A 26560-nucleotide genomic window follows, 5' to 3' on the forward strand; every position below is an offset into this window, starting at 1 on the left:
CCCTGTAAGCCCTCCGACCCCTGCTGTGGCACAGGTGAGGGAGGAGGGGCAGGCATGGCAGGGGAGGGGAGCTGGTCCCTCCCGATCAGTCCAAGACCCCTGCATGGTGGGTGCCTCTTTTCTGCCGGCCCACGTAACTCCAAAAGGGCCCAAGCCATCGGCTGGGAGGGGTGACAGCCTGAAGCAGGGGCCTCCAGTGACCTCTCCTTGCTGCTGGCTCACTGTGGATGCTGGGGGAGCTGCCCACAGCCCCTCCAAGATGAGGCTGGCAGTGTTGCCTTCCGACCATTCACGGCTGCTTCCCTCTCCAGGAATCCCCTTTATCCCAAAGAGCTGCCTTGCCTGAGGTTACCACTCTCCCCAGGGATAACACACTTAGAGTGGCAGGTCCCCATGGGCACAAAGGCCATGCCCCTGCCTTGATCCGGGACATCTCAAGGACCTTGTGACTGCCCAGTTCCACCTCTTCCTCCCTGAAGGCAGGCCCAAGTGATCCTCACAAGCAGGTCACAGTGTGCTTCTGGGGGTTCCGCCCCATGGCAAGGCTTCAGTTTACTTATCATTTCCCATCTGTCCATTTTCCTAGTTGAGAACTGAGCCTCCATGGGGATCCAGGTCTGGCAATGGAATGCATCTAGACCCTCCCCAGAGCACCCTTTCTGCAGCTCGGAAACTCCCACTCTCAGCAAGCACCATGTTCCCACGTAGCAGGAGACAGCAGCAGCCTTCCCATCCCCCGAGCCCTGGCATTCTCGGGAGAAGTGTACTGTTCTGAGTCAGGACTCCAAGGCGGGTTACTGGGCAGTCACAACATGGGGCCGATCCCAACTCTGAGGTTACAGCAGCAAAGAAGTGTGGATCTCACCTTTTATTGAGCACCATGTTCCCAAGTTTCAGGTCCCTGTGCACGATGTTTTTCTGGAAGACAAGGGGTGTGCAGTTTGCTTTGTGAAGGTGAGAGGCAGGGTGAGGGGCAGCCTGCAAGGTATGTGCTCCAGGTGTGTGGGAAGGTGGGAAACTGCAGTGTGTCACTTTAGGCCCCTCACTAACCACGTACCCAGCAGTCAGATGCATGCTCAGCTGGTGCCTGGCCAGCCTGGGGCGGTTTCCTCTGCTCTTCTCAGAGCAGTGGCTAGCAGGGAAAGCCTTCCTCTCCCCCTCACCAGCAAACATCCCATGGGAAAAACAAGTGGGGGCCTGGGTCTGGGGTTGACAGTAAACTGCTGGGATCCTGTAACTGAGAACTGGCAGGGTCAGACCCAGCAGCTGCATGCCTGAAAGAGGCTCAAGTGCTCCTGCCTCTTACCTTGGGGTACTGGACACCCCAACCCCCAGCAGCCTATGGCTCCCCAACTGGTTCCCTGAGCCTGAAGACTACAGTTCAGTGTCTCACTGAGGGGCTCTGCAGGACTGTCTGGGCCTCCCGGGACACATGTCACCTGGCCACTTCCAGGCAGGGCTTACCTGGTGCAGGGCCTCCACCACGCGCACCACGTCGTAGAAGATGACCACGGTCTCCCGCTCACTGAGCCTCTTCTCCTTGATGACGTAGTGCTGCAGGTTGATCAGGTCAGCAGTCTTGTCGCTGAAGTCGTGTGCACACAGGCAGTCCAGGACGAGACAGATCCGCTTCTTCATCTTCTTAACCATTCGGCTGGATTCTGTGTCCTCAACAATTTCACAGGTGCGGTCCTGAGAGGCAGGGGGCAGACCAGAGTTGGGCTGGGGAGCCTGCAAGGCCATGACCTGGGGTCTGGGACTCTCCTCTCAAACCAGTGAGAGCCTGGAGCAAAACTGAAGTGCGGCTGGACAAGGGCTGAGGCCTGGGCAGTGTGACCACAAGGGCGCTCAGTATTGCTCAGCTTCCCAGGTGCCAAGCGCCAGGCCCAAGGGGGTGAAGACACCTCAGATTAAGGCTGGATGTTTTGTTCATAACGTAAAGCTGAAGGGCCCTCTCAGCCTGGCGCGCAGGCGACAAACACAGGGCCTGGACATCCTCCCTTTGCGGCGCTCCCAGATTCCAGCAATCACCAACTTTAACTTCTTCCCTGTGTCTAAGGTGGAAGTTAAAGCCGTGAATCCTGGAGGGCTCCAACAGTCACAGTTTTCTGTGTGTCCAGGACGACCTTCCTCATGGATACAGCACACCCAGCAGCCACGTGACACTGATAAAGGAGAGGGTTCTGAGGGTGGCACTGTGGTGCAGTGAGTTAAGCCACGCTTGCAATGCCATATTCCACAGTGCTTGGGATTGAGTTCTGGCTGTTCCACTTCAGATCTAGTTCCCTGCTGATGCATCTTGGGAGGTAGAAAAAAAAGATGGTTCAAGTGCCTGGGCCCTTGCCACCTACATGGGAGACCTGGATAGAGTTCCAGGTTCTTGGCTTCAGCCTGGCCCAGCTCTGGTGTTGTGGGCATATGAGGAGTGAACCACTGGAAGAAAGGTGCCTCCCCCCACCCCCGTCACTCTGCCATTAAAATAAATCTTTAAAATGGGGAGGAGGGGGGCTCTAACCTCAGATGGCTGGCTGCAGGCATCATTTCTACCTTGTTTCATCTGTGGGATGCAGGGCAGGTTTAACTTCTTCAAGTGTCATTTGACACTTAGAGAGCAAGCCAGTGATTCCTCTCACCAGCAGGTGCAAGAATTCAATGAGACAGTGCACGTCCTATGCTTAGGTCTGCAGCAGCCAAGGCTTAGTGGGCACCGTTACCCACACTGCCTGCCAGCCTGAGGCTCATCTTCCTTAACTGGAAGGCATTTCAAGTGAGACAGAAAGCAGAGAAGACATGGGGAATTTTACCCTCCCAGCTAGAGGGCCCTGGCATAGCCATGTGTCTCTTCAGAGCAGAGGACCCCTGCGACTTGCTCATCCCCAAAGGCCCAGCATGGTGCTGCCACCCGGATGCCATGCTAGAGATAGGTTTTTTCATCTGAAATGATATCAGTCAAGTGAAAAAAAAAAAAAGGCACCAGGGGCCAAACCCCAAGACAATAACAATGCCCAGCCCCGATGTGACTTCAAGCTTAAGGGAAATGATCTCATTTTCCAAGCTGCCCAGTGATATTCTCAGTTGCCTCTACTGGCAAGTCTAAGGAGAAAGCCTTGGCAGGCTGTGGATGCGGGGTGGCATTTTCTGTGTCTTATTTCAGGAAATCAAGCTGACAAGGAGTTTCACTGCCTGGAGGAGAACGATGACGGCAGTGCCATGGCCGCTGGGTACATCACACATTCTCGTTCACCTTCCCAACCACCTGAGGGGAAGCACCACGATCCTCAGGAATCTGAGGCTTACAGACCCCAGATGACTGCCCCAGGTCATAAAATGTGGATCCAGGACCGTCAGCTTCAAGACCTGTGTGTCCTTCCTGGCACCACTGCCTCTCTCCTATCAGATATGTCTCAGTAAGAACTGGTCCTGGGGCTGGTGTTGTGACACAGCAGGTAAAGCCATTGGTCTGTGATGCCAGCACTCCATATGGGCACCGGGGTTCAAGTCCCGGCTGCTCCACTTCCAGTCTAGCTCCCTGCTAATGTGCCTGGGAAAGCAGCAGAAGATGGCCCAGGTGCTTGGACCCCTGCCACCCACGTGGGAGACCTGGATGAAGTTCCTGACTCCTGGCTTTGGGCCTTTGCGGTACTGGGCATCTGGGGAGTGAACCAGCAGATGGAAGATCTCTCTCTCTCTGTAACTCTTTCAAATAGCTAAATCTTAAAAAAAAAAAAAAAAAAAAAAAAAAAGGAACAGAACAGAAAAAGAAAAAAAGAGCTGATTCTGGCCAGCTTCTGTGAGGTTCTGTGCAGTCCTGCTCAGGAGTGAGGTGGCACTCAGGCCGGGGCAGTGGACTCCTGGTCACCTGACCCCGACTCTCCATCTGTAGAGATGCAGTTACAGCTGGACCCTTAGGATGGCATTTTCAGGGTGTGAGCTGCCAACTGGTACCTTTCCCAAGGAATCTGGGACATCTGAGTATGTGTGCTCAAGGATACTCTCTGAACACACAGACATGCGCAGCAGGGCGAAGGACTGGGGTGGGGGTGGGGGTCAGCAGGTGGCCCCCAGTGCCCTTCTTCTGCATCACTGACCTTCCTGCCTCAGCCTGGCTGAATCCTGACGACGAAGCTGGAAAGAGTGGCGTCTTAACGACTTCCTGCTACCCTCCTTCCTCAGAACAGCGGCTGGCTCTTCAAGGAAAGCTGGGCCCCTGTGCTCCTGTGAGGCTGGGATCACTGCTGCGGCCAGTGCAGCCCCTGCCTGACCTCCAGCCCGTGGTGCCCCGAAGTCCTCATGTACCTGGCACGATGGGGACACTAGAAGGTCGAACGCTGGGAACGGATGTGACGGAGCGAGCTCCTGCCACCCGGGGCCAGAGAGGGGGTGGAGGGCCAGGCCGCTCACCTGGAAGAGGCCGTGATGGTGCACCACGCCGTCCTGTGTGTGGAGCAGGGACAGCAGCGAGTACTCGGTGTGCAGCAGCATCTTGCCCTGCCTCTCCTCCTGGCTCTCTATTCCTTGGTCGCCCCGCTCCTCAAGGGTAAGGATCTTTAAGGAAGCACAAGATCAAAATGCCCTCCATCACGCTGCAGAAGCAGCTGCAGAAACAGGCAGTTTGCTTTCCACCACGCAACGTGCGCACACAAACACGCAGGGCGGACCGTTCTTCATAATGTGCCAGTTAGGAGGTCTACACACAGATAAAGCTCTCTAACCCGGGAGTCGTGCGGAGGGAGGCTGTGTGAGCTTGAGTGCTTCACAGAAGGAAACCGTGTTCTCTTGTTCACAGTGATGCGGGTGCACAGGCGGAGGGGAGGCAGGAGGGCTGGCCAGCAGGGCCTGGGTCCCGAGGTGGCCCCACGCCTCACTCACCTTCAGCTGGTAGAAGTCATCCGTGCCATCTTTCCTTGCCAAGCACTGCACGATGCTCGGTACCGGGGAGTTGCCCAGACGGGGACCTGCGCACAGAACAAGGCTGCTCTACTTTTCAGAAGCAGGCCTGGGCAGTCACCCGGTCCTCTGATCACACCTTCTCTCCAGGAGGGTCCCACAGCTCACATCCCCTACACCGACCCTCTGATCCCTGCTGCTGAGTTCTCACAGCCTCCCCTCCAAGAATGGAAGGGAGGTGTGCCAGTGTTGAGACACTCCTCGCTTTTGCAGGCAGATTTCCACAAAGGAGGAGCTTTCAACTCTGGGTGCAAGCTGGGATCTCTGGGGAGCATCAGTTAAAAAAGAGGATCCCAGGCTGCAAGCAGGACCCTCTGAGTCAGCAACTCCAGGCTGAGGGTCCAAGCAACTGCAGCTGCAGCAGGGCTTCCCGGAGACTGACACGGGCACTGGCTCCCTGTCCTAGCACTGACTTTGGGGACTTCTCGACTTGTGGAGACTCACAGCGTTCTTCATCCTGCGAAAGCACCTGCCTGAGCTCTCAGAGCAGAATCAGAGTACGTCACTGTCATCCTGCTCTGCAAAACACCCTTACCAGTGCTCCACTACCTTAACACGCATCCCAAACTCCTCTCTTTGGCCCCCTAGGCCTTGTAGGATTTGCTCCCTTCCCACTGCTCTAAGTACGAGGATGTTCAATCTCCCTTCCCCTGCCACACTCAGGCTACCGTGGGTGCTTCATTCCTAGCATGGTAAGCCCTCTCCTGCCTGAGCCTCTGCACCTGCTGTTCCTTCTATCTGGAATGCCTCTCCCCGCTTCTCACATGGGTGCTCCTTCCCACTCGCGGCTCAGCGAGGTCTTCCTTGTCCCTACCATCCATAGGCCCTTCTCACTCTCACATCACCTCGTTTACGCCTTCGAGGTTCATCACTTCTGGTGACCGCACTGCTTCTTTTTCTAACTAGAATGTCAAGCTCCACAAGGACATGGACTCGTCCACCTTATTCACTACTGCATCCCTGGCAAACAGCACAAGCCTAGTGGGTAGCAGGCCCCACTGATTCTGCTGAAGCTGGGACTAGCCTGTGCCCATCAGTCCAAAATGCTATTTCAAAGCAAAAGTCTTACGTGGTCCCTGGCCACCAGGAGGGTTGTAGTGCACAGCCTGAAGCCATGTACATGCGCCGGGCCACAGCTGCCCCAGAGAGCTCTGCTGCTCCCCAGCAGTTCCGTGCCGGCCGGCCCATGGGACTGAGAGTTGAAGCACAGCGCCTTGTGAAATGAATCAGGCCATCTGGGAACGCTGGATCTGGGCTCTGACATGGCCTATGAGCTTCCTGGGCACGGGGGTGTTCCAAGGGCACACAGGACTGTCTGGGACAGGACAGTCTAGCTCTCTGCTGAGACTGATCTAAAGCTGGTGCAGCTGCAACAAAAATGACAACCCCTGGCCCAGCAACCTGGGCTCAGCTCTTCCCGGACATAAATATACTCTGTTTACAGAGTGGTGAAGTGAGGGGCCGGCCCAAGGGCTGTCCAGGACTCCACATCGCTGTGGGCGGGCACCCCTCTCTGATGCCTGGGCCACGCGCAGCCAGACTCCCAGAGGCTTACCGAGGATAAACGGTCCAGCTCTCTTGGCATTATTTCCGGAAATCCCGCTTCCTAGAGCCTTTGCCCTGGCCGACGTTTCCCCAGCTCCTCTGTCGGATGCTCTCCGCTTCATTCTCAGCTCTGGACAAGACAGGAAAGACCCCTTCTTATTGAGTAAGTCAGCCAGTTCCACCAGCTAAGCCTGCGTGCCGCCACCTCTGCTCTGCCCACTAGAGGAGCACCTCAAGTTCCCAGTGATAAAGACCTGGGGCTCCCTTTCTCACGGCTAATTAGGCACTACAGGGGGGTGTTCCTTGATGGAGCACACACTGGCTTCCAGAGGTGGGGCGACAGCAAACCATGGAGCAGGAAACTGGGCTCTGTGCAGATGCCGAGACGCGGAAGGAGCCAGCCCCAGCCAATGGCTCCCGAATTGAGCCTGTCCCCCAAAAGGTCTACACCAAAATGACGTGCTGTGTTTGGAGGTGGCTCCAGGGGCACCTCACAGCCATGAGGCCAAATGCCCGGGACAGTGGCGTATAGGGCAGATGCGCACACAGGAAGGCGGAGGCTCCCAGGGATGTCCCTGAGGAGGTGACACGGCAGTGGGCCAGGCAAGAACATTCCAGGCAGAGGGCCCAGGTGAACAACTATACAGAGGTAAGCAGCAGCATGCGGCCACCAACACCAAGCAGTTCGTGTTGCTGGAGTCTAAGGAGAGTGTAGAGTGGCGAAAGGTGACCCTGAGAAAAAAGCCAGGGAGCTGTTAGGAGTGCAGCCTTCACTCCTCCCCAGAGGGCTCAGAAGCACAGAACCGCAAGTGTCTCCTGTATGTTTTTTCTTCATACAAAAGTAGTTGGAACTGGTGCTATGGCACAGTGGGTAAAGCTGCCACCTGCAGTGCCAGCATCTCATATGGTCGCCAGTTTGAGTCCCAGCTGCTCCACTTCCGATCTAGCTCCCTGCTAATGTGCCTGGGAAAGCAGCCGAAGATGGCCCAAGTCCAAGTCTCCATACTGAGTGGGATACCTGGAAAAAGCTCCAGGCTCCTGGCTTCAGATCAGCTCAGCTCCAGCTGTTGAGGCCATTTGGAAGACCTCTTTCTCTCTGCTTCTGCTTCTCTGTAACTCTTTCAAATAAATAAATAAATCTTAAAAAAAAAATTTCAAGCAGATTTGTTTTGTGTGGATGTTTACATGTGTGGTGCACATGGGTACATAAAGTTCTCTTTATTACAAAAACGTGGCCCACACTGGGATACTGTTTTGTAAGCTTCCCTTTTCTCCCACCTAAAATACATTACATGGGCAAATATTATGGTATATGAAATACACCCCAATAAAGATGTGAAAAGCAAAATAAAAGCCCATTGTTAACATGCCCACTTGACAAAACATGCTGAGCCACCTGGGTCTCCCACATGGGTGGCAAGCAGTACAACACTGGCCCTTGCACTTTCCATATTTTGTAATTATGTATTTACTGTGTGTTTACCATTAAAATTCCCATGAGGGGAAAATATATCTATTCCCATTACACCCAGTGCCTGCCCCAGTAGTTTCTCCACGAAGGAAGAGATGCTTTCCCTCTAACAGACGGCAGTTTTTACTACGTGTGTCCTGAGTTGCTTGCTGGCCCTGGCATTAATCAGTACTGCCACCATCACGAACCTGTTCTCCACCATCCCTGGGACACTAAGCCTCCTCTCCTTTTCGGTTCCCAGGAGACCAGCAGGGTGGCACGTCACATTTGTGTAGACGCCGCCCACACGCCTACACACAACTTGGTCTAGACAACAGCTTGCTGGGAGCAGCTGCAGCCCAGACAATGAGTGGGCTCCCCTGACCCCACCTACCCCACTCACGATTCAAGAGAACGAATGGGAACTACTCCAAGACACAGGCCGACAGAAGGATGGGAGCAGACCAGCAGGGAGAGGGAAAAGATGCTGCCTCCCTTCCTGAACATCTCTCTGTGCTAGCCACAGGTGCCTGAAGCAAAGGAAGCACGGAGCAGAGGTAGGCCTGGAGCATGGGACTGACGGGCTGAGCAGGACCTCCCTGACTCTGCCCTTGCCTCTGCTGTCCTGCAGCAGGGACCTGCTCCACCCTCCAACTGTGAGATGCACAACCCTCCAGGTAGCCCTAGTGCTCCCAGTGGTGGGGTTGCGGGGGAAGGCCTGCTCTGATGAAGCTCCAGAAACTCTGGTCTCATAAGCACCTGGGGCTGGCTCCTCCAGACACCTGCTCCTCTGGCCTGGCCAGCTATTTGCTTGGTGTTTTCTTGGCCACTGCTTCGTTCCCCAGAAACTCAACAGTCCTAGCTTAGAAGCCTCTAGAACGTTGAGTCTGTCAACCCTTCCATGTTCTAGCCGCACAAGCCAGCATCAGTGCTCTCAGAACCTGAACTCAAGAGGAAGCTCCATGAGGCGACAATAGGGGAAAGGGGCGGAGGCCAGGAGAGAGGCAGGCTGCAGTGTGTTCCTCGACTCTGAATGCAGGCTTCTGCTCGCTTTGCCAAGCCAGGGCCTCTTCAGCATGACAGGCCCTCAGTGCCGGGACAGCTACCAAGGTGTGCCCATAGCAGGGGCTGCGTGACTCCACCCTGTCAATTTGGGGCTGAGGGTACCTCACCCTAATGCTGCCACACAGTGGTAGCAAACTCTCCCAGGAGACCATGAAGGCTGGGCCAAGAGAGACACTAAGGCTTCTAAGGTTAAAATGCTAGAGTCCAGCAAAAACAGGTACAGAACACTTGTGTGTGTGGGTGTGGGTATGTGTGTGTGCAGGCACCTGTGGCAGAGCATGGCTCAACCTAGTAGACACACTATCCACCTCCCAAAGGAGGTGGGTTGCAGAGAAAGATGGCACTGAGCTAATGAAACACAGTGACTACGCTCCACAGCTGTCTGTCCTCAGCTCTACCCAACTGCAAAGCAGCAAAAGCCTGGTAAGGTACAGGGTGGGGTGGGGGAAAGTCCACTGAGAAAGATACATATATCCATCCCCCGCCATGGACCAGAGACATGGTCCCCACACACTGGCAAAGAAGAGTCCTTGTACCCCCCCAACAGACATGAGGGACAGCAGCAGGCTCTGCCCACATGCATTCAACCTCATCCTAGGCTTCTTGCAGCCACCTCTGGGTTTCAGCAGACGGGTGACCCTCAAAGCAAACCAGGACAAGTCCCTGCAGAGGAACAAACAGTGGATCCCAGCCCAGTGAGGAACTTGCTCTGTTGTGTGTGTACACAACAGCAGCTGGGGCCATAACCTGTCAGGAGCTGCTAGTGGCCACCAGGAGCCACTGACTGACTCTGTCCACTTCCAGGTTGGGCTGAGCTGGCAGCTTCAATATTCAAGCTGTCCCTGCTTGCAGCCCCTATTTCCTGTCTATCAAAAAAAGTGAATTAATTATTTAATTAAAAAAAGTGCTCCTGAGTTGTACAGGCCTTTTGGTTTTTACCTTTGGCAATGCCCATTTTAGAAGGCCGTACCATGCCTGGCCCAGTCACCCTGAGACTGAGGGCATCACCATCTTGGCTTACAAAACCCATACCAGTTGGCATCTCCGAAGTCAGAGCAAGGGTTCTGGAGTAAGTCAAACCTGAGTCCAAACCCCAGCACTATCACTTACTAGTGGTGAGCTCTTCAGCAAGTTACTTCCTCCTCACCTACAAACAATAGGGCACGGCATCCTCCTTACTTACAAGGCTGTCCTAAGGATTAGGAGAGATATCCCACACCAAGTACCTGCTGGCTACTGAAAGCCCTTGCCAAACTGTGCTGTCATTCGGAGAAACATAGGAGCTGTAGATTTCCCCCGCCTCAAGGGCTAGTTAGGCTCTGAACTGGGGGCTTGGGAGACCAGATGGAGGAAGGGAGCCAGACTGAAAGCTTCAGAGACCTTGAACCTGCTGGCTGGCTGCTGAGACTGCAGCCCTGTGGGGTCTGGTGGCCAGCCTCAGTGATATGCTCAACACAGCAGGGAGAAGAGGATGCCGGAGTGGGGGAGGGGAGCTGGGTGGTGCCGGGGCACCTCTGGCAGTGGAAAGCAGAGGACAGCTGGGCTGTGGGGCAGCAGGATGTCTACTCTGTTGGCTGGAGGCACAGAGCATCTTGTCTTCTTGTTTGCTGGCTGGTGGGGAGCTGAAGGCCTGTGCTTAGCAGGAGCATAGCTAGTGATTATCCACTTGGGGCACAGCAAGGGACTGTCCAGGATAATGAGGTCACCACGGATGAGTCTCCTGTCATGCTCCAGTTAGGGGTGAAGTGTGGGGTGGAGTAGGGAAGAGTCTAGAAGAACAGACTCAGTGCCTCTAGTCTAAGATCTCTCTCAGAGTAGGCCTGGGAGTGGAAGGAGGGCAGAGACAGAATCTGGGCTGTAATTACTATTGAAGGTCATGGCTTCTGGAGGTGTGCATTTGTCAGAACAATAAAACATACATATAAAAGATCTGTGAAATTCACTATGTGTAAATATACATCAATTTTTAAAAAAAGCAAGATGCAACCTTAACCCACGGTCAAAGTTAAAAGTTAATACCACCAATAACGGACCAAATGGATACCACGTGCCTCCTGATGTGATGCATTTAATTAACAGATGTTACTTATTCTTTTTTTTTTTTTGCCAAAAATATACAACCTAAACTTTATCATGAGCAAACCCACACTGAGAGACAGTCAACAAAATGGGCCTAAGTGCTTCAGATACATTGATGTCAAAAATCAAAGAACAGCTGAGTAGCTCCTCTAGCTGACAGGAGATTAAGGACAACAGGTGACCCTGGAGGAAAGGAAGTGCAGAGCACCGGTGGGCAACTGGCACAACCAGAATACAGAGTGTGTGTTGGACAATGGCACTGCATTGGTTACACTTCCTGAATCTGAGATGTGTGCTGTGGCTACACAGGAGTGGCCTGTGATATTTGCTCAAGTGTGTAGGGGTGAAGGGTCACAATCTCTGAAACTTACTTAGGTCCCTAGAGGCAGGCAAGTCCAACCTGTGGGAGCTGCTCCTAAGACTTGACTCACAGATCCTGGGTACACAGACTTGTAGGGCAGGGCCCAGCCTGGCACGAACAGCTGGTTCAGTCCTCTCTCCCAAGCACTTGCTAAAGGAATGGGAAGGGGAAAGGAAATGAGGCCTTGGTGCAATCTCTAGGTCTGCCACGTGGTGGTGTCTTTCTGTTGTGTAGCCTCAAACAGTTTCTCTGTACCAGGTGCAGGATGGTGGGGCACTGCTTTCTCTCAGGTGGAACAGGAACCAATCCACCCAAGACCCCAGCCAGCTACCCAGGTAAGGGGCTGGACAGACTCCAGCAGGCTGCAGGGTCTCTGGCTGCCTGCTGTGGTGGTCCTCTGAGGGCTGGCATGGTCTGCAGGTAGAAACCCAATCTCCTCTTGAGCCTGCCAGACCCAGCCTACCTCCTTGACCTCACTGTCCTTATCTGCACCCCAAACCCAGCCACAACGAATGACTCATGGTTGGTTCCCTAAATGTGCCCTGAACACCCTTGCCCTGCCCTTCTCCCCCGGCTGGCTCATCCTCCTCCTCCTTGGACCCCTGCTGAGGTGTCACCTCCTCCTGACTAGGGCCCCTGAGCACAGCTGTCCCCTCCACTGTGCAGTAGTCACTGGTTTATCTTCCAGGCTGTGGGCTCCCATGCGGGAGAAATCCCATTCATCTCTGACTTCCTGCACCAATCCAGCGCCTGACAAACTGCTCAAACGGGAGACAGAGAATGGGACCATCTGTTATGTATCTAGAAGGCATGAAAGCCACTTCTGGGGCAGGGGATAGAGACGACTGAATAAGGAGGTACGAGGTGTGGTTCACAGGAGGCCGGGTAACAATGGAGCCCAGAAGGCAGATGGATGGTCAGACCAGTGGGGTATGACAGCTGATGGCATAAGACAGGAGTTACCCCAGCTGGGGGTAACAGGGAAGGTATTAGTGTTGGGATAATTAGTCCAGGAAAAGACTCACGGGAGAAACACACCGGGCAGGACCGGGTCTGAGCTGGCAGTCAGCAAGGGCAGTACTGCTGGAGAGCAGCCCCCGAGGATCAAACTGTTCACCACACCTGCAGCCTGCGCAGAACCCTGCATCCACACCATGCAGGAAAATCTCTTCTAGACCCCTCAAAAAAAAAAAAAAAAAAAAAAAAAAAAAAAAAAGGTATTTTTCTACAGCCAAAATGGGAACAGGGAAACAGGGAGAGACTTGGCCTGCCCTCCCATGCAGGTGCCAAGTATTCCAGGCCACTCTGCCGATTCCCGCACACCTCTAATAGTGAACTTCACACTTAGAACTGGGGAGGGGGGGCACCTGACCTTAACTATCATCACTGATTTCTCCACCTGACTTTTTCCAGCTTACAAAGCACTAGCAGACACATAATTATAACTGATCATCCCCTCCCCCAACATATACACACAAAACAACACTTCCCAGAAAAAGAAAGTGAGAGTCAGAATGCTGAGGCCTGCCTAAGTCACCAGGCAAAGGCCTGGTGGATGAGCTGGGAATCGAACACAGGCTTTCCAAAGTTGAGTCCAGTCCTCTTTCTGTTGACCACACTGCTTCCTCAGTTGTGCTTTCTCCGCCCCAGTCCTGCCAGCCACAGACAGGATGGGACCCCGTGGACTTCCCTATAGTGGTCCTTCTGCTGGAACCCAGGGGCTGCATGCCAGAAAGCTGCAGTGAGCACGGTGGGAAAGGGGCCCTGCTTGGCCCTACAGGAGGTGTGGCAGGGCCCTCAGGAGAAAAGGGCTGGGTCCCTGGGACCTCTTCTAGCAGACAACAGCCAGCATCCCTCCAGTCCCTCACCCCGAGCACTCTGGGGGCAGCCCCTGGGGCACCTCAAAAGCACATGTGGGTGGTTTCTACCAGGGCCCCTGACTTCCTCCACATTTGGTCTCTATCCGCACAGTTCCTCAGGAAACCAGGGGGAATCTGGAGCAAACAAAACCGAGAGTTTCACACCATAGACCCAGCTGGGAGAACAGGATGTTTTGGGGGTTGTGAAGCCTGGGTTCAAGTGTCAGCTTGTGTCACTGGCTTGTTTTGTGGCCCTTCATGGCTTCGGTTTCAGTATCTGTAAAGCAAGGATGCTTACCATCCCCCTACCCCGCCTGGACCCCAATGTGATCTCTGGCTGGCAGTGTCGTGAAGCCTTTGCTGAGTGAAAGGCAACACGTGTTCCCTGCCCCACACAGGTGACCCGTCTGGTGACAAGTCTGTCCAAGCACATCTGTTTTTACTTGCTAGGAACTGTTCTCAGTGCTTCCCAGATTCTCTCTTTAATTCTTACAACTTTATGAAGATCCCCCTTTTTGTTACTGAGAAACCAAAGCCTTGAGACCCCGGCCCAGGAGGGGGCTCCCTGGGGCCTGCCCTCTCCTATTGCGCTAGCCTGGGTGCACTGCCGCTGAGTGTGAACAGCCATCCTCGAAGGAGGCCCCAAGGCTACAGTGGGGTCCTCGAGACCAGCACTGGCAGAAGCCATCTGCTTCGTGCTCAGGACGGCTGGGGGGTGGGAGGCCGGCAGAGGACTGGTAATCCCTGGACTTCAGCCAGGGCTCCGGATGACAGCAAGTCACACGTGTGCAGTCATCCTCTCTGTTCCAAGGCACAGAGACAGTTCTGTCTGCTTTTAAAATGTAGGACAAGCACGGCTCCAATTTGCCAAGAACACAAAACCTCACATCACTGTCTGAACAGCGCTCTGCTGCCTCAGGCTTCTGAGTGCAGTGGCTGCATCGGTGAGCCTCCCTGAGCGGCTCTGCTCCGGGCTGTGGGAGAGTACCTGCAGCAGCCAAAGGAAGTGACTCAACCCAGTGGGAAGTGGGAGGGTGCTCCCAAAGAGGGCCCCGCGCCCAGCCTGCTCCCCCAGCACATCCGCACCAGCCCTCTGCTCTGCCTCTCCTCACGGGGACTCCAGGGGCTGAATGCGGCAGGTCTGGGGGCCAGCAGGGGCCTGAGCACCCTGGGACTGCAGTCCAGGGACCCAGCTTTCACCTCCTCCAGGAGGCAAGAGTCCTGGACTAGCTGCACACAAGAGGAATGTGTAATCACTGACATTTCTCTCCACCCCACTGCCCTGAGGAGGTCCCAGTGGAAGGTTGCAAGGAGAGTCTGGAGGCTAACGGCCCCAGGCCAGGAAGACACGTCCCAGGTGATTCTGGAAGAAGAACCTGGGACTTTGCCCACCGAGGTAGATGGCGGCTCTCTCTGCAGGTTCCCCTAGGGAAAGATGAATGGAGCAAGACGTGCCATGGGCCCTAAAGCAGGCAGGCTGCTCCTGTGGGCAATGGGCCTCACCAGCAGTCACTCTGAAAGCCACCAGAGCAGATCCCAGGGCAGCACTACAGCCCAGCCACCAGCTTACCCCTCCCAAGGGCCTCTGGAAACAGCTGATGTGACAACAAATAATCCGTCACTGTGTGTGGGTGTCAGAGGGGGAAGGGACATTTAATAGCTCTTTCTCAGGCATGCTGGCCTGCTCTCCTCCATCCAAAGAAGTAGCACGGGGACATAGCCAAGCACACTGGCTGGGGAGACATTTGTGGTGGCCCCTTGGCTCTGCAGGGGGCCTTTTGCTGGGTACAGTGACAGCAGATATTCACTGACAGCTCTTCCCCATCAGGCTAACCTGCTCTGGCTCGCTCACTTGGGCTCCCCTGCAACATGGGAGATCCTGGTGTGAACACACGCCTGAGAGGTCCCTCCACTCAAACCATCAGTCACAGCTTTGTGCAGTGACTCAGTCCACACACAAGGCTTGCCGTGGAGACCCATATGGAATTCAAGTTCTTGTCACCCACAACAGGCCAAGGAGAAAGCAGCAAGTGACCGAAGGAGGACTGGCTGAGTCTGAGAGCCGCCCTCCGTTCACCGTGGGAGCCAGACTTGTGCCTCTCTGCTCTGCAGTCTCCTCGCCTAGAGGAGGGGCCTGTGCTGCCTGCACAGAGGGTCCCCAGGACTGCCGCAGCCAGCGTGGAGGAGGCACTAGGCAAAAGCTACGGTTCCCTCCTTCTACCCGAGTTCCAGAGCGACATACGGGAAAGCCCAGGCCAGACCCAGGTGCATGCAATTCTCTTTATATAGACTTTTCAACAGAAAAAAAAAAAAAAAAAAAAAAAAAAAACCAAAAAACCAACAACCCACAAATCATCCTGGGAGAAAGGGGAGAAAGGCAATTTGGATGGGTGCCAGTGAAACGCCTTTCCTTAACTGCCTCCATAAAATTAATTAAATCAAATTTCACAGCCTTGACAATGAACACAGCTCACTTTCTGAAGTTTTACCCAATGCTGCTGCCCCTGGCTGCTCAGAGGGGAAGAGGCTGCCTGGTGTGATTAGAGGGGGGCTGCAGGCTCTGTCAGCTGGAAGAGCCCTCATGAGGGCCTCACCTTCTCTGAGCTACTGAGAGGACAGACATAGCCAATCACAAGTGCCAGAGCCACCACCCAAGACTGTGTCATGTGCTGGTGGGACCACATTTGCCACGTGTCTGCTCCAGTGTATTCCTCCCTCCCTCTCTCCTTCCCTTCCTTCCTTCCTTTCATTTATTTGAAAGTCAAAGTTACAGAGAGAGAGGGAAAGACACAGAGAGACATCTTCCATCTGCTGGCTCACTCCCTAGATGGCTGTAATGGCTGGGACTGGGCCAGGCCAAAGCCAGGATCCAGGAACTAGGAGCTTCCACGTCTCCCACAAGGATAGCAGGGGCCCAAGCACTTGTACCATTCTCCGCTGCTTTTCCCAGGCCATTAACAGGAAGCTGGATCAGAAGTGGAGCAGCTGGGACACGAACCAGTGCTCACATGGGATGCCGGCATCACAAGTGGCATGACGTTTACCCACTACACCACAGCGCCGGCACCTCAAGGATATGTCTACTCCCCACCCCTGGCCCTGCACAGGCCCAGAAGGTGTGCAGAAAACATGTGTGAAACCAAAGCCAATAAAAAGAAAGAAAACACACAGGCTTTGGGCCCAGCAGCTCCAGTTCTGGGAGTCATCCTATGGACATACGCACACAAGCTCACAAAGGTAAGTGTGTTCAACAGGGGTCTTGCAGAACCATGCACAGCAGCAAAAGACAAAACCACACCAATCACACCCAGATCACACTAGATAGGAAACAGTCTAAATGTCCAGTGAGAGAGGACGGGCTATCTAGACAACCACAGTCTGAACGGCCTCCATGGTGAAGCCCACACCTGTTGACAAGGACGTCTACAGCAGCTCACCACAGGAAGCAAATGGCAGAGAATACATGTAGTATGATCCTATTCAGATTACAAAAAATTATACAAGGGGCCGACACCACAGCATAGTGGACTAAGCCTCCGTTTGAGGCGCCAGAACCCCATATGGGCGCCGGTTCTAGTCCTGGCTGCTCCTCTTCCAATTCAGCTCTCTGCTATGACCTGGGAAAGCGGTAGAAGATGGCCCAAGTGCTTGGGCCCCTGCACCCACGTGGAAGACCCAGAAGAGGCTCCTGGTACCTGGCTTCAGATCAGCTCAGTTCCAGCCATTGCAGCCATCTGGGGAGTGAACCAACAGATGGAAGACTTTTCTCTCTATCTCTCCCTCTCTGTCTGTCTGTAACTCTACCTCTCAAATAAATAAAGCTTTTTTAAAAAAATTATACCCTTATGCCCTTGAACATGTGTAGGAAATTTCTAGAAGAAATTTATTTATTTTTTTAATTTGAGAGAGAATCTTCTATCTGCTGGTTCAATCCCCAAAAGCCTGCAAAATCCAGGACTGGGCTGGGGCTGGAATTGGAACCCAATCCAGATCTTCCACATGGGTGGCAGGGACTCTTGCACCATCACCTGCTGTCTTCCAGCATCTGTACTGGTGGAAACCTAGACCAAGGAGCCAGAGATGGGAACCAAGCCCAGGCACTCTGGTGTGGGCATCTTAACCACTAGGCCAAAGGCCTCTTGGAAAAATTCAACAAGGGACACCTGCAGGCAACACAACTAGGGACCCACAGCAGGCAGGGAGCATTATTATATTCTTCTGCACTGATGATTTTATCATAGATTACTACAGCAAATCTTTTTTTAAAAAGATTTATTTATTTGAAAGTTAGAGTTATAGATGGAAAGGAAGAGAGACAGATTTTCCATTTGCGGGTTCACTGCCCAGATGGCCGCACGATCAGCACTGGGCCAGGCCAAAGCCAGGAAGTTCATCCGGGTCTCCCATATGGATGGGCAGGGAGCCAAAGACTTGGGCCATCTTCCACTGCTTTCCCAGGCCATAGCAAAGAGCTGGATTGGAAGTGGAGCAGCCAGGACTCGAACCAGTGCCCATATGGATTGCTGGCACTGCAGAAGGCAGCTTTACCTACAACACCACAAAGCCAACCTCAGCAGCAAAAGCTGTAAAAAAAATTCCAAAGATCTCCCTAAACTAATGATTAAGAGCGGTAACAGGGAGACTAGGCCTCAGAGAAAAGGCAGGTGGGAGAGCATGGAATAAGCATAAGTATCCTGGATGTGTGAGCCTGTGTGCCAATACAAGGGCGCATCAGGAAGGTAAGGGACAAGGCCAACACTCTTGGTAAGCTAAAGCTTTCCCAGGTAGCTTGCACACAAGCCAATAAGGAACTTCCTGTTTGCCACCTATCATCCATGTGGGCTGGCTCAGAATGCCTCTTCCAAGTCACTCACAGACCCACTAGCAAAGAGCTCACCTGAGCCTCATCAGGGCTGGCCCCTTGGGTCCTGACTGTATGCCAGACACTTGAACATGCTATTATACCTCTCATTACTATTCTAAATGTAGGGGTTGTTTTGCCCACTTTACAGACAGGAAACTGGGGTGAGAGATGAAAACAGGAAGTGAATTCTTCAAGGTCACTTAGCTAGCAGGTGGGAGAGCTGGGTTATGAAGCCAGGTCTGATCTGAGCCTAGCCCCTGAACTACTAGATAACATGGTTGAGAGTCTCCTTGCCCACAGAGTAAGAAAGGGAGGGACCTGTTCCTAGAAGTTTCATTCTTCTGGAAAAAAGGAACGGTTCTGATTTGTTAAGGTCCCTTCCAACTCTGTGGCACAATGAGTCCAAGATTCTACATGTGACCAGAGCCTGGCTAGGAGGAAGGAAGGGGGTAGCAAGGGCTCTAGGGCCACACAAGTGCAACTGGAAATCCCGGCTCTGCCCATCCCGGTTGTGAGCCAGGTGCGCCCCTCTGTAAAGCAGACAGCCTCCACTTCCTCAGACTCAATCAGGTACTGCAGAGTACTCAGCAAAGCGTCTGGAAGGTGGGGGAGAGCTTTTTTCTTTTTTCTTTTTTTTTTTTTCTGGTTTCCTTCCTTCCTTCCAAGGAGGGCTAGACCAGGGAAGAAGATGCACAGTAAGAGAACACACTCTATGACATCCACCCCAAACGTGGTAACATTGGGAGCTCCATATTGACTGGGAAAAGCAGCAGGACAGTCGCTCTCCAGAGCTGTGAGGTGCCAGGACAGGGTCCCAGAAGCCCCCTGGAATGTTGGCTCTGACAGTCCCGAGGGCTAAATTGAGCTTTCCCCCAGAAACATGGGTACCTTCTCAACAGATCTTACAGCAGCTCTGCCTCAAACGCCGAGACGAATGACGGAGCCGCCAGTCCTGCTCTTGCCAGTCGCCTCCACAGTGACCAGCCCACTCTCTTCCTTCTGGACCCCTGAGTCACTGAATAGAGTCCAAAGCTCCTGTCTTTCTCTCCTGCCAAGTAGGTGGCAGACTGCAAACACAGTTAGAGGCAACAGCTTCATTCTAAAGTACAAGAGCCCTTCTCAGTTTTGCCACCTCTGGTGCTTGCCAACCACTAAGGTTTCTTTGACATCATGAAGCCTGCGGACTGCTAAGCTCTGGGGAGCTGAGCTCACACTACTCAGACACTTGGCCTTGACCAGAGGAGAATAAATGCTACAGGATCTCAGCACCCCCTCAATTCAACCCAACCTACTCAAGGCAAGAGCAGATGTGCCTGCTGGAGGGGAGTAAAGCTGCTCCCATTTGTTAAAAGGGGGTCTGGGAATTCTTTTCTCTTTTTAATATTTAAAAAAATTCTTCTAAGAATTTATACTATAGACACTTAAAGTGGGCAAAATCACACATCCCAAGAAAAATCACTCAGTTGTGTCTGGAGAGCAAAATCCAGAAAACAACCTAAGCATACATCAGCTTGTTGAACAAACTGCACCCATGATGGGACACAATGTAGCCCCACATGACTCAGATGGAAGAGCTGGGCTGAGCCATCTCCAAGATGTAAGTAAATCACCACCAGCGATATCATCCCTTTCCCCTCTTGGACCCTAATTACAGAGCCTAGGAAGTTACAGAAGAGCTGCCGTGGGCCCCGAGCCACCTTCAAGGCTACTGTCTCATCCAAGCAGGTGGAGGAGGACAACATGAACTTGCTTCGGGTCACTTTCTCATCTACATCCTTTACAAACCCAAGGCCAAATGCTGCGAAAATCTCTCAAATTCCTTAGGGCCTGTTTAAATCCCCATTCACCAGCTCACCCCTCTCAATGTAGCTACCTGCTGCCTAGACTCTAGGGGCAGAGGCACTCGGGCAGCATCCTCTCACTTCCCCTATGGACCTCTGACAGACGCCTCTCCTCCCCGAGAACTGCGACTGAATCAGCTGAGCCAGCATCAGGAAGTTAGTCCAACCTCAAGGCCTCTTTCAGGAAAAACTCTGCAGGGGCCGCTAAGAAAGGCCCTCCCTTGCGGTCTGCTGCTGTTCAGGACCCTCCAACTGGCAACAGTTTGCTAAATAAGTGTGGACACTGCCAGTGGAAGGACCACTCATAGGGCCATCTGAATGCTAAACAAATTGAGGGAGTTTTGCAGCGTCACCAACTACAGGTTCTGAAACTTGAAACGGTTCACCTGCTTGTCAAATCTGGGCAGAGGAAAGTGAAGGAAGGGAAGTGGCCTTTCTCCCAGCAGCCAACTCGGGCATTAGCGCAGGAGGCCTGGCCCAAGGCTAGACAAGAGGCCGTGAGGTTTTGCAATTTCCCTTCTTTCCTGACTGAATGGAGCTGACAGGTTTCAAGGCCATCACCTTCTTGGTGACTTCAGGGTCACTTGCTACTGTTTCTCCTCCCTCAACATCACTTCCAAACACTCTAGAGTCCAGGTGATTCCCCTGCAAACAGCTCTGCCCTTTCCCTACCCCTGCTTCGACCCCAGCCCCATAAGTCCTTGCTGTGATTTCTGCAACAGATCCTTCTGGGGCCTCCAGACGCCAGACCCACTTACTCTGCAAGCCATCATCCCCCCGCAGCCACGGGACTTCTGGGCAAGCCTTTCCTCCGCTTTCAGCGAGGCGTCCGTCACCAACAGAACACCAAGTTCAAGCGTCTCAGCGCCGGTGCCTGCTTCCTCTCTGTTGTGTTCTACAGCCAGGCCGCTTCTAGAACCCTGGTGGCTCTCAAGCTCCCCACCCCCAGCATGTACCCCTCCCCACAGCCATGCTGCTCCTCCTGCCTGGAGCACTCCCTGGACCCCCAGAATACTCTCTACTCTCCAGTTCTGAGGGCTCCCCAAAGTCCTCCCCAAGCTCCTCCTCATCCCAAAGGTGAATCACTCCTTCCGCTCAGCTCCGCCACATGTGCACAGGCTGTGACACACTTGCCAAGCTCTGTGCAAGTGTCAAGTGTCACTGCTAGCCCACAGCCTCCCTCAGGGCAGAGCCTGCCTCTCCATCCTCCTTCTGGTCCCCACCCCCCGCCCAGCACACACGGGCTAACCCATCAGTATGTGCGATGCTTCCTAATGGTGCTAATTCAGAGACCAGACAGGTTGCTAAGAGGGGCACGCACAGAAGAGACTCTAAATACATTTTCTCTCATGTATACTTTAAAATACTATTCTTTTTTTTTCCTCAGCAGTCCTACTTCTATTTTTAAAAAAATGGTTCTTTCACAGAGCTGAGCTGAATCATCCACATGGCTCCCATACCGCCTGGGTGAACTCCCCACAGATTTCCTTTTCAGGAGGATGCAATAAAATTCTGTGATCTGTGATCCTCCAGGACACTTCTGACAGCTCACCAGGACAACTTCTGGCCCCTGCGAATCGCTTCACCGAATTCCTGGAAATTCTCCCCCACAGCTCTAACAGGAACAGCCAGCATGCACCAAGCACTGACGACTTGTATGTGCTCAGTACCACCTCACAACTGCCCTGCTGCGGAGGAGCAAGCTGGGCATGGAGAGAACAAGCAACCCCCAGGCACCAGCAGGGCTGAACTGGGACCCAGACCCATCTAATGGCAAAGCCAAAAACGCTCTTAGCTAGTACGAGGGACCCCGAGCGAGCAATGCAGCACCCCTTACCGTGGGCCTTCTGAGAGCAGCCTGGCCTCCCCCGGCGCTAAGTGACCTGCACTCTCAGGAGGAGAGGGGCACGTGTGCCAGGCCTGTGCAGGGAGCTTGCTGGCTGACACCGGTTGCACACAGCGCTTTCTCCGCTCTCCTCTCAGAAGCCTGCACTCTCAGGAGGAGAGGGGCACGTGTGCCAGGCCTGTGCAGGGAGCTTGCTGGCTGACACCGGTTGCACACAGCGCTTTCTCCGCTCTCCTCTCAGAAGCCTGCACTGGTCCCCGGGGAGGCTCCAGCCCTTTGGTCTCTCCTCTCCCCTTCCTTCCTTCCCCTACTGTCACCTCCAGGGAGAGCTTCCTAAAACACGGATCCAATCGTCACTCCTCCACATAAACCTTTTCACTAGGTCCCCACTGGCATCTAGTCCCGGGCTGTTAATATGGCATTCCCTTGTCAACCTGTACTACTTTACCTTGATCCATGCGAGCCTCCCTGCCACTCTACTGAGCCCCAACAAACCACCTTCGTCTCTAAGCAGAACACCTCACCCCTCATTCTCACCTGGCTAAGCCCCGCCCCACCCCATCAGCTCATCTCCAGCATTACTTCAGCCAAACCTTCCCAGGGCTCCCCTGAGCCCATCTCCAGGTCAGCTAGCAGCTTCCTTTGCTGGGTTCCCACAGTGCTCTGTGCCTGCTGCTAGGAGCCTTTTTAGATCACATTTCAACTATCTGCTTACAGCTCAGCCTCCCTTGGCCAGACTGCCAACTCCTTGAAAGAAGAGGTAACATTTATTTAATTCAATTGATTTTATACAGTGTTACCTTTTTAAATCTTCAGTGACAACTCTGGTACCACTCTGTTATAGAGGTGAGGCCAGGGAGGCACAGAGGGGTTAAGCAATGCACCCAAGGTCACACTGCCAGGATCTGAACTCAAGCAGCCTGGCTCCCAAGCCACTCTACAGCACTCACCTCTGCAGGGGAGGCCCCGATCAGTCCTGTGAGGAACAGAAGGATGGAGAAATGGATGAATGAATGGGGGCTGCCTAGATCCAACTCACACATGACACAGCTGGCCCGTTAAGGCAGGCTGGAGGCACGCAAGCCCACTCTCCACAGCCAAGTTTTCTTTCGGCCCTACAATTACATATTCTGCTCTGCCTTATCCTAAGCAAAAGGACCCAGCCAAGAAGGAAAGGTGCCCAGCCCCGCGGGGCTACCCTCTGGCTCTCAAAACCCAGCAAAGCCAACCGGTTTCCTCCAGTGACTTAAAACGGAGCAAAGTCTATCCCGCCGCAGAAGGCGGCTGTCATCTTTTCCTTCCGCCAACAAAAGGGCAGCAAACCTGGGGAGTGGGGGTGGGCAAGGGCGCGCGGCCTCGGGGACTCCGAACGTCCTTACCTCCTGGCCCGAAGGTGGGGCCAAGCGGCATGGGAGCGGGCGGCCTGACCGGCACGGCAGGTGGAACGCCGGTCATCATCGGCTCGCTCCCCGGAGACCGCCGGCCAAACGTGGCCCTGGCAGGCAGGGAGCTGTGACTCGCACCTGAACGCCGCCCAGGATGCGAAAATTCCCCGGCAGCGGCGGCACCCGTGCCAAGGGCTGAGGGCCCCGAGAGGAAGCCCTGGCCGGCCCTCCTCCGGGACGCGGTCTAACTTTGGAGTCACTCTCCGGATCCGTCGGAAGCACGGGGAGCCAGAGGTGTCTCTGGATAAACCTGGCTGAGTTCGAACGCCACCTGCCTCACTCACCGGCCCAGGGCTGCGGCGGGGACCGAGGCTCCCCGCGGCCGCCCCGAAGAGCAGCCCCCAGCAGGGCGCCGGGCATTCGCTGCTGTCAGTTCGGTCGTACTCGGAGAGCCTCCGGCTGTCACCCCGTCCCATCGCCTGGGCCGCTGAGGCCCGCCCCGCCAACCCGCAACCCCCCGCCCCGCTTCCCCGCTCCGGAACCCGCGCCCTCACCTTCCCCGGGTGGTCAGCGCTGCTCGCCCATAGTCCGTAGCCGGGAGCCGGGGCTGCTCGGCGCTCGGTCCCCGGGGACCGGGGCCGGGCCGGGGGCGTGAGAGCCGCTCACCGCCGCCTCCCAGCGCAGCCGCTCGAGCCGCCGCCACCGCCGCCGCCTCCCTCCATGGCTGCGGCGCCGCCACCTGACAACGGAAGTGACGCACCGCCCCCTCCTCCCCGGCCCGAGCCGCGGCCCCGCCCCTCGCCCCGCCCCTCGCCTGTGTCTGCGGCCCTGCTGCCGGCGGATAAGGGCGCCATCTTGACGTTGGGCGGAAGCCTTCGGGCAAGAGGCCAGAATCAGATTGAGGATTGGTTCAGGGTGGGGCCAGGGCCGAAATCTGGGAAGCGATTGGACAGTGAGGCCGAAGGGGTCGGGACTTACCTCTTATCTATGAGTGCCATGAGGCTGGGACGGAGGCCCCGCCCCGCCCTGACTGCACACACCCTGGCGCGCCCTACCCTCGCCCCTCCGGGTCGAAGAAGTCCCTCGCTCGGTCTGTGGTGGATTATTTATCAGAACAGTGACCCTTCCCAGACTCCCGTTTCCCAGCTTCTGGAATTCCGTGTGGAAAGCGCTACAGTTAGGCTTTATAAAAGAAATTCGTGTCGCGGCGCTCACAATTCATTTCCCGTTCGGCCCCTCGCCTTTGTATAAACCTCGAGAACTCCAGCTTCAACCTGGAGATCTCTGGAGTCTAGGCCAGGCAGGTTTACGGCGAAGAGTCTCTGTGAACGATTCCAGCCACCTAACCTCACCCTCCTGTTGCAGCTTCGGTCCCTTTCTCCTCCTCCAGCAACCACGCCCTCCATGAATCAGCTTCTAGCACCGGCAGATGAGCCCTTTAAAGGGATTGCATCAGGCTGGTGACTCACTGGGGCCCCCTGAGAGCCTGGCTTCCCTCCGCTGGCACGCAGAAGCGGCTAGAAAGGCTCAGTGGCAGCGGCACCAGCGGCCACAGCCCCACTCCTTTGTCTCAGAGGTGTGAGCCAGGGGCTCGCTCTGCGCTGCCGCGTGAACTCTCAGCTGTCTTTCCAGCTGTCGCCTGGGTCGCTCTGCATGCGTGTGTGGGCGCACATGTCCTGGGGCGCGTGTCCAAGGCTCTTATGTGTAGGCACGTTTGTCACTGCCACACAGGCAGTGCCAGGACATGAGAGCTGGGAGGAGTGTGGGCCGGCTGCCTCTTTGTGTTTCTGAATGCCTGGTGTCCACTGAGCTGCCGATGGGGCTGAACAACAGTAACAGTCAGAACAGCCGCCACACACAGTGGTTAGCACTGGGCAACTGCATACAGATGAGGAAGCCGAGAGGGGAAGTAACCTGTTCACAGACGCACACTAACACTTGGACCTACGACGGCAGGGCTGTGATTGCAACCAAGTCTGGCGGATTCCACAAAGCTTGGATGGGACTCCCTGCTGCCTGACTTCGGAGCTGTGTGACTAAGCGCCCCTCCGTAACCTCCCCCGCCTGTCCACACTTCATGGGATCACCGTGGGGGCTCAGTGAGTTATGGAAACAGCCTCTCACGGGGCCCAGCGCGTGCTCACACTCAGCTTTCATGAGCAAAACACAGGTCCACCAAAGCCGGTCCCGGACAAAAGGGAAAGCCTAGGGATGCTAGAAGCCGGTCTTGGACAAAGAGTTTTGGGTTTCTGACCACCCCACCCCCCCATCCTCACCCCCAGGGGACTCTCAGCTGATTCAAAGCATGGGATTTTTTTTTTTTTTTTTGACAGGCAGAGTGGACTGTGAGAGAGACAGAGAGAAAGGTCCTCCTTTTGTCGTTGGTGGTTCACCCTCCAATGCCAGCCGTGGCCGGCACGCTGCGGCCGGCGCACCACGCTGATCTGAAGGCAGGAGCCAGGTTCCTATCCTGGTCTCCCATGGGGTGCAGGGCCCAAGCACTTGGGCCATCCTCCACTGCACTCCGTGGCCAGGAGGAGAAAGAGAAAGAGGGGGAACGAAAAGGTGATGGATAGAAACTAAAGGTGCCAGCCAAAGGAAGTGGAAAATTGTCATCAAGACACCAGGACGAAACCGCTGGGATTCATCCTTGCACCACGCAGTGACCTAGTCTCTCCCCGGCTCTCTGCACTTACGGACAGGCAGTGCTGCCTGTCACAACAGCACCAGATGGTCGCTTAGCCGAGGTACTAGCGAATCTGCCTTTTTTTTTTTTTTTTAAGATTAATTTGTATTTATTTGAAAGACAGAGGTACAGAGAGAGAGAGGTCTTCCATCCACTGGTTCATTCCCCAAATGGCTGTAACGGCCAGAGCTGAGTTGATCCAAAGTCGGGAGCCAGGAGCTTATCCAAGTCTCCCATGTGGGTACAGGGGCTCAAGGACTTGGGCCATCTTCTACTGCTTTCCCGTGCCATTAGCAGGGAGCTGGATTGGAAGCGGAGCAGCCAGGACTTGAACCAGGGCTGATACGGGATGCCAGCATCACAGGTGGCAGCTTTACCTGCTAGGCTACAACGAATGCTAGCACTTCCCCACCCCATAGGGTTTTAATATATAGGACTGTTTCTCTGTCTCTGCCTTCCAAAGAAAAAAGTCTTTTTTATTTGTTTTTAAAGGAGGGGGCCAGGGTGGCAACACTGGTGAGTACCAGTTCTAATCCTGCCTGCTCTGTTTCCCATCCAGCTCCCTACTAATGCACCTGGGAAAGCAAATGATGGCTCAAGTGCTTGGACCTTTGCCACCCACGTGGGAGACC

The 26560-nt window shown here is 54.6% G+C and overlaps 1 protein-coding gene across 2 annotated transcripts in view; it reads right to left on the reverse strand.

The window, feature by feature from the left end:
• Positions 1-23953, reverse strand: part of STK40 (serine/threonine kinase 40) — a 39229-nt gene extending 15276 nt beyond the window's left edge. Inside the window, exons 1-7 of one of the 2 annotated variants that reach the window (XM_062190984.1) lie at positions 23797-23953; positions 22808-22833; positions 6503-6622; positions 4870-4955; positions 4402-4545; positions 1465-1692; positions 866-918 (exon numbers count right to left, since the gene is read on the reverse strand). In XM_062190984.1, the coding sequence (XP_062046968.1) occupies positions 866-918; positions 1465-1692; positions 4402-4545; positions 4870-4955; positions 6503-6614 (623 nt within the window). In that variant the 5' untranslated portion in view covers positions 6615-6622; positions 22808-22833; positions 23797-23953. The remainder of the gene's footprint in view (positions 1-865; positions 919-1464; positions 1693-4401; positions 4546-4869; positions 4956-6502; positions 6623-22807; positions 22834-23796) is intronic. The other variant, XM_062190983.1, reaches the window with a different exon arrangement.
• Between the last annotated feature and the right edge of the window lie 2607 nt (positions 23954-26560).

Source organism: Lepus europaeus, chromosome 5 (genome assembly GCF_033115175.1).
Source record: "Lepus europaeus isolate LE1 chromosome 5, mLepTim1.pri, whole genome shotgun sequence".
Classification (NCBI taxonomy): Eukaryota; Metazoa; Chordata; class Mammalia; order Lagomorpha; family Leporidae; genus Lepus; species Lepus europaeus.